General features: G+C 51.9%; 1 protein-coding gene across 1 annotated transcript in view; it reads left to right on the top strand.

Moving 5' to 3' along the window:
* The window catches only part of LOC108509106 (unconventional myosin-Id), a 29,563-nt gene extending 20,995 nt beyond the window's left edge, over window positions 1-8,568 (top strand). Inside the window, exon 15 of the mRNA XM_017838366.1 lies at window positions 8,398-8,568. Coding sequence (XP_017693855.1) covers window positions 8,398-8,568 — 171 coding nt within the window. The remainder of the gene's footprint in view (window positions 1-8,397) is intronic.
* The last annotated feature ends 376 nt before the right edge of the window (window positions 8,569-8,944 follow it).

Below are 8,944 nucleotides of genomic sequence, written 5' to 3'. Positions count from 1 at the left end.
CCGGCGGGGGGGGGGGGGGGGGGGGGGGGGGGGGGGGTCGGGCTCTGCTCCCAGGGAACAAGGGACAGGAGGAGAGGGAACGGCCTCCAGCTGTGCCAGGGATGGACAACTCTTTCCATGAAGAGATTTTCCCCAATATCCAACTGAAACCTCCCCTGGCACAGCTGGAGGCCGTTCCCTCTCCTCCTGTCCCTTGTTCCCTGGGAGCAGAGCTCGAACCCCCCCCCCGACTCCCCCCTCCTGTCAGGAGCTGTAGGAAATATTGGTGAGGCCCATCCTGCAGCCAGGCTTGTGTTACTTTAATTTTGGGGAGGTTGGTAGGCCAGGCTGCTGAACACAACCATTGTGTGCTGCAAACAGTGACTCAGAGGTGAGTGAGTGCTCCTGGGTGGCTGCCCTGCCCCAGGGTCTCTCTGAGGTGACTTTTGGGGCAGTTCATGATGTGTGCATGTCATCAGCAAGCCAATAACTGGGCCTTCAGGCCTTGATTTCGAGATGCTGGCTGTGCACAAATCACTGGGTGCTCTGCCCCTGGGTCCTTGCCAGTTTGGATCCTTGTCTCTGCCCTTCCCTGTGCTGGGGTTCCTGAAGCCCCCCTCTGCTCTGGGGACACCACCACTGCAGTTCAGGTGCTCTGATCCTTCCCTGGGGCCCTGGTACTCAGTTTTTTCCGTGCTGAACTCAGGGCTGGAGTTGCACTCTGTGAGGATCAACAGTGACAGCATCTGTGTGTCTGACTGTGGTTCAGACCCCGCAGGACGTTTTTGGGAAGCCTGTGGTCACAGCTGATGGAAACAGCTCTGAAAACAGGCTTGCACAAGCTGTGTGAGCTGCTGTGGTTTAGGGGTGGCAGAGGAATAAGGTTCCATAGGGAGAGGTAAAATCAGTTCATGTTTTGCTCAGCTGTTTCTCCAAGAAAACCAAGAAGAAAGGCTTGAGTTTTGCTGCAGTTGGAGCTGATGATTTATTCACATTATCTGAGTGTACCCAGTGCAGTCAGAGCTGCTGCCTCATCCTGCCCTCCCATTCCACCTGGGCTGTTCATGCCTCTCTGAAAACTCTTTAAACCATATTTTAATGCTGTTTTCTACAGTCCCCAAACAGGATGGCAGCCCAGGAGCTCCTCTTCACTGACACTCATTTGGCCTTTCCTGAAAAGCTGAAGGGTTTTTTGGCTGTACCAACAGTATCTTTAAACTTTTGGGGGAATAGTCTCCAAAAGTGCTAACTTGGTGGGCAGGAGTAACAATAATCATAGAACCATAGAATTGTTTAGGTTGGAAAAGACCTTTAAGATCATCAAGTTCAAACTCAGCACTGCCAGAATATCAGAATCTCAAAGTGTGGGACCACAGTGCACAGTACCTGCAGCACTAGTTGTTATTTAACTTCTCTGGTACTTAAAATAACAACCTTTAAAATTCTGTTCAGTTGCTACTCTGGATTAAATCTGGAATTTGGTGATGACACAGAGTTCTGTGAGGGGAAGGGGCAGGTGTTGTGGTTGTTGGGGTGTCAGATGCTTCCACTGGGGTCAGGAGCAGGGCAGTGCTGTGAAGAGTGTTCTCAAAAGTGGCTTTGATTTCAGTGGGCGCAAATACGTGTTTGTAGATGTCTGGAAACCCAGGAAATGTGGCTGGAAAGGCCAGACCACCCCTCAAACCCTGGGCTCAGTTTTGGGGCTCTCCAGACGTTGAGGGGCTGGAGCGTGTCCAGGGAAGGGAACGGAGCTGGGGAAGGGGCTGGAACAGCTGAGGGAGCTGGGGGGGCTCAGTCTGGAGAAAAGGAGGCTCAGGGGGGACCTTCTGGCTCTGTAACTCCCTGACAGGAGGGGGGAGCTGGGGGGGGGTCGGGCTCTGCTCCCAGGGAACAAGGGACAGGAGGAGAGGGAACGGCCTCCAGCTGTGCCAGGGGAGGTTTAGATTGGATATTGGGAAAATTTCTTCATGGAAAAGGTGGTCAGGCACTGGCACAGCTGCCCAGGGCAGGGGTGGAGTCCCCATCCCTGGAGGGATTTAAAAGCCCTGTGGATGTGGCACTTGGGGACAGGGTCAGTGATGGCCTTGGCAGTGCTGGGGAACAGTTGGATTTGATGCTCTCAGAGGACTTTTCCAGCCTGACGCTTCTGTGGTTCCATGGAAAATGTCTTTGGAAGGTGCTGGGTTCTCAGTGTCTCAGTACTGCTGTAATCCTCCAGGTTACACCAGGAGCCTTTTGGGCACAAACCTCTGACAGACAGAAGAAAACACCCTTCTTTTGGTTGGGTTTTGGATGGAAAGCCCAACTGGCTCCAGGAGTGGCCACGTTCCCTTTCTCAAGCACGTGTTTGACTGCCTGTGCTGTTCTCTGGAGGGTTTGCTCTCCCTGAGATGGATTATTTTTGGTGGCTTTTTTGTAAATCCTGACACAGGAGGTGCTGTGGCTGCCCTGACTGGGAATGAGGAGCTTCTCTGGGAGCTCTCTGGACATGCAGCTCTCCCTTTGTTCTTTTCTTTTTTCCCCCTTCCTCTGTAACTCCTTTTGTTTGACTCTCCCTTCCATCCCTCCCCTCTCCTATCCAGGCTGACAGGCTTCATCTCTAGTAAGTTATAATGTCACCAGCTGTGACTGATGGGACAAATCCAGCACAAATTTGTCAGTCCTGTGTCCCATCCCCTCTCTCATCTAAGAGCTGTTGAACAGAAGCCTCCCAAGGAGGAGTTTGTTCAGTGTGCAATGGCTTGAAACTGGTTTGTTTTCCTTTGAACACCTAAAAATCTAAAAATCACTCAGTTTGATTGAAAAATAAAATGAGTTGCAATTAGGCATCTAAAGAGCTTTCAGAGCGGGGTCTTTGTGTCTCTGCATTTCAGTTCTTCCCTTTAGAAACTGCAGTTCTCTGACAGGAAGAATGGGAGATGCATAATTATCCCCCCCGAAGAGCTGGGGCTGGGGGGATTGGAAGCCTGGAATAATCTACTTTAGAATTTACCCTTGAAGCTGTCGTTGCTGAGAGGCTTTAATTGCACTGTAATTGCACTGATAGATGATCTCCTGTCTGTGCAGGCACTTCCCAATCCTGCTTTCCAAAGGGTTTCAGCCTTTTATAGCAAAAGCAGACGCATTTGGTCCCCTTTGTGCTGGACCTGAAGTCACAGATTTGAGGTTTTTTGCATTTTTGAGTGTGGAATATTTGTGATATCAACCTCAAAAAGTGATTTATGTTCCTCTTGCCATCAGATACAGCACAGGGCAGGTCTGGCATGGCCTGGCACCACCTGGTGTTGGTGACCCTGCTCCTGACACCGAGAGAGGTTTGTCCCTGCTGGTGATGAAGGGATGGAGAAGTGGCCCAAGGTGAACATCAGCAGGAGGGGATGGGGAGAAGTGGAACTGGACACAGCCCCAAGGCTGCCAGAGCTCCAGGAGCGTTGGGACAACACTGTGAGGGACAGGGGAATTGCTGGGGTGTCTGTGCAGGGCCAGGGGTTGGACTGGATGATCCTTGAGGATCCCTTCCAGCTCCACATATTCCATGATTCTGTGATTCTTTGAAGTGCTGACCATTCACCTTCATGGTTCCCAAGTTCAGGTGTCATTCAGAGCTCTCTGTGTATCCTGCATTTTCCCTGAACAGCTCATTTCCAGTCCCACAGGAGCCTGGTCCCAGCAGAGTGGGAGAACAAACAGAACAGGGATGGGATGTGTTGGGAGAGGTGCTGCCTCCAGCTCCCTGACTGGAGGGGAACCAGGGGGGGTAACAGGAGAAAGGACAAGAGGAAACGGCCTCAAGCTGTGCCAGGGAAGGTTTAGGTTGGATATCAAGGTTGGATATCAGGAAAACGTTTTTCACTGAAAGGGTTTCCAGCCCTGGCACAGCTGCCCAGGGCAGTGGTGGGGTCCCCATCCCTGGAAGTGTTCAGAAAACCTGTGGATGTGGGTTAATGGTGAAAACAGTGGTGGTGCTGAGCTGATGGCTGGACCTGATGGTCTTAAAGGTCTTCTCCAACCTGAATGATTCCATGACTCTGTGGATTACTGTGGCAGAAGGAAGTGCTCCGTGCTGGTGACTTTGTAGGAGACCTCACCCAGAGCAGAGCTGCCTGGGGTATCGTGGAATCATGGAATTGTTTGGGTTGGAAGGAACCCTAAAGCTCTTCTCAGAATCACACAACATTCTGAGTTGGAAGGGACCCCCAAGGACCATCCAGTCCAACCCCTGGCCCTGCACAGACACCCCAGCAATCCCCCCCTGTCCCTCAGAGCGTTGTCCAAACCCTCCTGGAGCTCTGGCAGCCTTGGGGCCGTGCCCACTGCTCTGGGGAGCCTGGTCAGTGCCAACCACCTCATTCCACCCCTGCCCTGGGCAGGGACACCCTCCACCAGACCAGGCTGCTCCCAGCCCTGTCCAGCCTGGCCTTGAAGTGTCCTGGGGAAGCTGCATCCCTGGTGTTCCTTTCCTGAGCCCTCCACTCCCTGAGGAAGAGCCGGGTGAGGAGGGCACTGCCCTGGCAGGGGCTCAGCTGTTTTTGGGAACTGGGCACTGTTTCCCTGCATCCAGCTCTGCCTCAGTCCCCTGGGAAGGAGAGGAGCCAAACAAGGCTGTGAGGGAGCTGTGCCTGCCACACTTTGTGGGAGCGATGGAGTCACCGGGAGAGGGGAGGTGCCGTAAGGACGGATGTTGCCCACACATCCTGCTGCTTATTCTACATTCCTCGTACCTATCCCTGCTCCTGAGCTGCTTCCTGGAGGGTGGGCAGCTCCAGGATGCTGCCAGCTCTTTGTGGGTGCTTAGCTCAGATTTTCCTCACTCTCCTCATTGCTTTATATTCCCATCCCAAGGACAGCCCTCCAGGAGAAATCCCAGCCTGGTGCTGCTGATGGCATCCTTGAGAAAGCAGGGAAACATTCCAGCCCAAAACCTTCCCCAGTGGCTTATATCAGCCTTTAGGATATGCTTTTCCAAGGCCTCCATGTCTTGGCTTGTTCATTGCTCACACTCATCAGTGAGTGGAGGATCCTTGGGTGTCTCCACAGTGCTGCCAACTCTGGGATGTGTCAGGATTAGCCAGGAGAGTCAAGGATGGTCCTGCTTCTTCAGTATTCCTGCAGGGAAACAGCAATTCTGGGCCTTTCCTGTTATCCTGAGATTAGGTGGGTGACCTCAAATCATAGAGAAATCACAGACAGAAGGGCTGAAGGGGACCTGGGAGTGCCCCCAGTTCACTTGTCTTTGGGGACACCTCTGCCTATATCTTCCCTTTCAGATGCTTGTTCAGGCTGTTCTCCCTAGTGATGGAGAATCCCTCCTTTCCTCAGGCTCTGCTCCCACTCCTTGTTTTCCTGCTGCCTAACGTTTTATACCATGGTTAAAGCCACAGTTCTTCTGTGTCCTAAAGCTGAATGTTCACATTTCCTCATATTTACCCTTTAAATGTATAGAATCTACACCAGGATGGTTCTGTGGCTCTTTGGTCTTTCTAGACTAAACCTGTATTTCCTCTGAGTCACATTTGCTGGATTTTTTGATCTTTCTTGTTCTTACCTGCACTGACTCACTGTTCCCACTTGAACTGCAGTGCCCTGTGTGAGGTGTTCAGAGAATTAGAAATCTACTGGGTTTTTTGCCTTGCAGTTTTCCTGTTCTTGTGCCCTTTCCTAGAAAAACATGAACTTGCCTCATGTTAGCTTGAACTCCTGCATCTCTTTCTAGCACCAGTGTAAATCAGTTTTTCATTATTTATTAATCAACTATTTCTGCTGAATGTGGAACTTTGCATTTGTTCTCACTGAATTAACCCCTCCTTCCACCCCCCAGGCCACTTCTCCTCTTTGTTACCATTGTGGGGTCTTGAGGCCATCCAGGAGTGCTGGAACACAACAGACTCCTCTGGAGAACCCTTGGGGTTCCCTTTTGAGATCCCTCTGGTTCCTCAGAGCAGTTCCACAGCCCCCCAGCTTCATCTGGTCCAGGGCAAAGTTGCTGAAATGCCATTCCTGGTTTATCAGTTGTGGTGATCAAAGGGGACATCTAATGTTCAGCTGTCACCCAGGCTGTGTGTCTCCCTTTATCAAGGTGTCAGATTGCTGCAAACTGCTTTTTGGAATGCTGCAGTTCGTGTGTATCTGTGGCATGTCCTCTCTGCCCGTCCTGGGACCTCCTGAGCTCACTGGGATCCTCTGAGTTCTCTCCTTGGCTGGTGCTGAGGTTTGGTGGGCAGTGGGCTCTGCCAGCCTGCAGGAAGTGCCACTCCTTTTGCAAGGGCTACTTGAAAAGTAACACCTATCAATGTTAGAAGAATACAATTTTGCCTTGAAAAGCTCTGGTGGGCCTTATATGGAGCTGTGCCAGGGCAGGGTCAGGTTGGATCTCAGGGAAAGGTTCTTCCCCCAGAGGGTGGTTGGCACTGACCAGGCTCCCCAGGGCAGTGGGCACGGCCCCAAGGCTGCCAGAGCTCCAGGAGGGTTTGGACAACGCTCTGAGGGACAGGGGGGGATTGTTGGGGTGTCTGTGCAGGGCCAGGGGTTGGACTGGATTGTCCTTTTGGGTCCCTTCCAGCTCAGGGTGCTCTGTGGTTCCATGGTGATTGGTTGCTTTTCCACACCCCACCAAAGTTAGAAGTGGGATAACAAGGGCTGACAAGAGAAAGAAAGGAGTGAACTCCAAAACCCAGTGGGATGGAAGTGCCGAAGTGTAAAGGCCTTGCAGCCACCCCTCACACTGGTGCTGGTTACAGACCACGTTGACCTAACTGAAAGCTGCCTTTAATCAAATAAAAATGAAAGGAAACATCAAAACACTCTGACAGGCCTGATCTCCCTGTGAAAGGTGTGATCCTGTGGGACACACCAGAGCATCCAGGATCAGCCCAGGCAGGGGCAGGACCCCTGGACTGTGTGGGGTGGAGTAAAGCCACCTGTCCCCATTCCACCTCCTCTGCCCCTGCACACCCAGGGTGGTGCAGAGAGAGGAACTCACGTGCTGCTGGGTTGTGTTTGTCCTGGGGAAGGTCCCGTGGGCTGGAGGCAGCTGGAGGTTGGAGTTCAGTCATTCCCATCCTTCAGGCCTGTTGGAACAGGGTTTGGACTTTGTTCAGCACAGCTAAAACTGAGATTAGCTCAGCTGGTCAGAGCCTGGTCCTGCTAATGCCAGGGTTGTGGGTTCAGTCCCTGCAAGGGCTGTTCCCTCAAGAGCTGGATTTGAAGAGCCTTGTGGGTCCCTTCCAGTTCAGAATATACTGGGAAAACTGATGGAGCAATCCATGCTACTTTTAGAGGAGATGCTGGGAAAGCCATATCCCACAGGGCAATGAATTCCATGTTCGTTATTCCATATAAATACATCTCTTTCTCACAAGTTGTTTCCTGGGCAGAGCATCAACCTTTAACAGCTTCACACATTCAGGTGTTAGCTCTCTTTGCCCCTATGCAGCTGCAGGGTGATTTTGAATTTTTGGCAGTAGATATGTACCACAGTCAGTGTCAGCAATAACAAAATCTGGGGTTTGTTTCAGTTCGCCTTTGGTTTTGTTTAGAAAAACACCACAAGTTTTGGAAACCTCTCTCTCCTCTTGCAAAGTTAAATCTTTGGTCTTGCAGACCAGAGATTGAAGGCTACTCCCTTCTTAGAGTTTACCATTGGGAAGAAAAGGACTTTAGCCTTTATCCTCTACTCCCAGTTCGTGGATGGAGGAAGGAGGGAAGAGGCAGAGGATGGAATGGAGCAGAAATTGATACCCCTACAGATTTCCCATAGAATTGGGATTCAGAACTTGCTTTCTGTGCAGCCCAGACACTCAACATGATGATGCTTTATGTCCAGTGAGATCTTTGAGTGTTAAGTAATTCTTGTTAAGACAACAGGGTGGGTCCTACAAGGGTTGTTGTGGGGTGTGAAGGGTAGGAAGGTGTTACTGTCACCTCTGTTTTAACCCTCTGATTCCTGCTGAGCAGCCACAGCTCGTGCAGCTGCCAGGGAGGGAATTTTCATGTTGAGGGAACACACGAAATTCCCTCATACTGAGGGAATTTTCACTGAGGGAACAGCTGTGTGTGCACAGAGCTTTCTGTGTGTGCAAAGCCCTTTCTCCTGGGTGAGCCTGGCTGGGATCAGCCCACAGGAGCCCTCCTACATCAAGTCCCCCCAGCTCTCTGACGAGGAGCGTTGAGGTACCGGGTGAAGTCCCTGGGCCTGCTGGAGAATGTGGGTCCTGTAACAGGTCCCTGCAGGGTGTGAAGGGGAGGAATGTGTCACTGTCACCTCTGTTTTAACCCTCTGATCCCTGCTGGGCAGCCAAACCCTGTCCAGCGTTCCGGGGTGTGCTCCCAGCTCCGTGCTCTCCCGGTGTGTGCACAGACCCGGCTGTGTGTGCACAGCCCCTTCTCCTGGGTGACCCTGGCTGTGCTCTGTCCCCCCAGGAGCCCTACTACGTGCGCTGCATCAAGCCCAACGACAAGAAGTCCCCCCAGGTGTTCGATGAGGAGCGCTGCAGGCACCAGGTGGAGTACCTGGGGCTGCTGGAGAACGTGCGCGTGCGCCGGGCGGGCTTCGCCTACCGCCAGACCTACGAGAAGTTCCTGCACAGGTAAAGAGCTGCTGGCAGGGGCTGGATCAGCTCCTTGCAGGGCATCTCCACCCTCGGAGTGAGACGTAAAAAATGGTCAGGTTTTGTTTGTTTCTTCGTTGTTTTGTTTACTTCAAATGTTGGGAACGTTTTGAGGAAATATTTTAACGCACGTTTTGCAAAGTTGTCTTACCCTGATCCACGTCTCCCCCCCCCCCAAAACTCCCCATAAAACACACCCACTTTCATCTTCCTCAGCGCCATACTCTTCCACTTCACAACCCTCCTTATTCTGTTCCCTGTCACTGGAGCCTTAGAAAGCAAAATACCCAACTTGTAAACCACTTAAATAGTTCATGAAAAACATCAATGTTGTAGAGCAAAGGTTGAAGGCTACTCCC

Source organism: Lepidothrix coronata, unplaced genomic scaffold (assembly GCF_001604755.1).
Source record: "Lepidothrix coronata isolate B3197 unplaced genomic scaffold, Lepidothrix_coronata-1.0 Scaffold335, whole genome shotgun sequence".
NCBI classification, from domain to species: Eukaryota; Metazoa; Chordata; class Aves; order Passeriformes; family Pipridae; genus Lepidothrix; species Lepidothrix coronata.
Note: the sequence above shows the minus strand (reverse complement) of the source record. Positions and strands in the feature narration are given on the sequence as shown.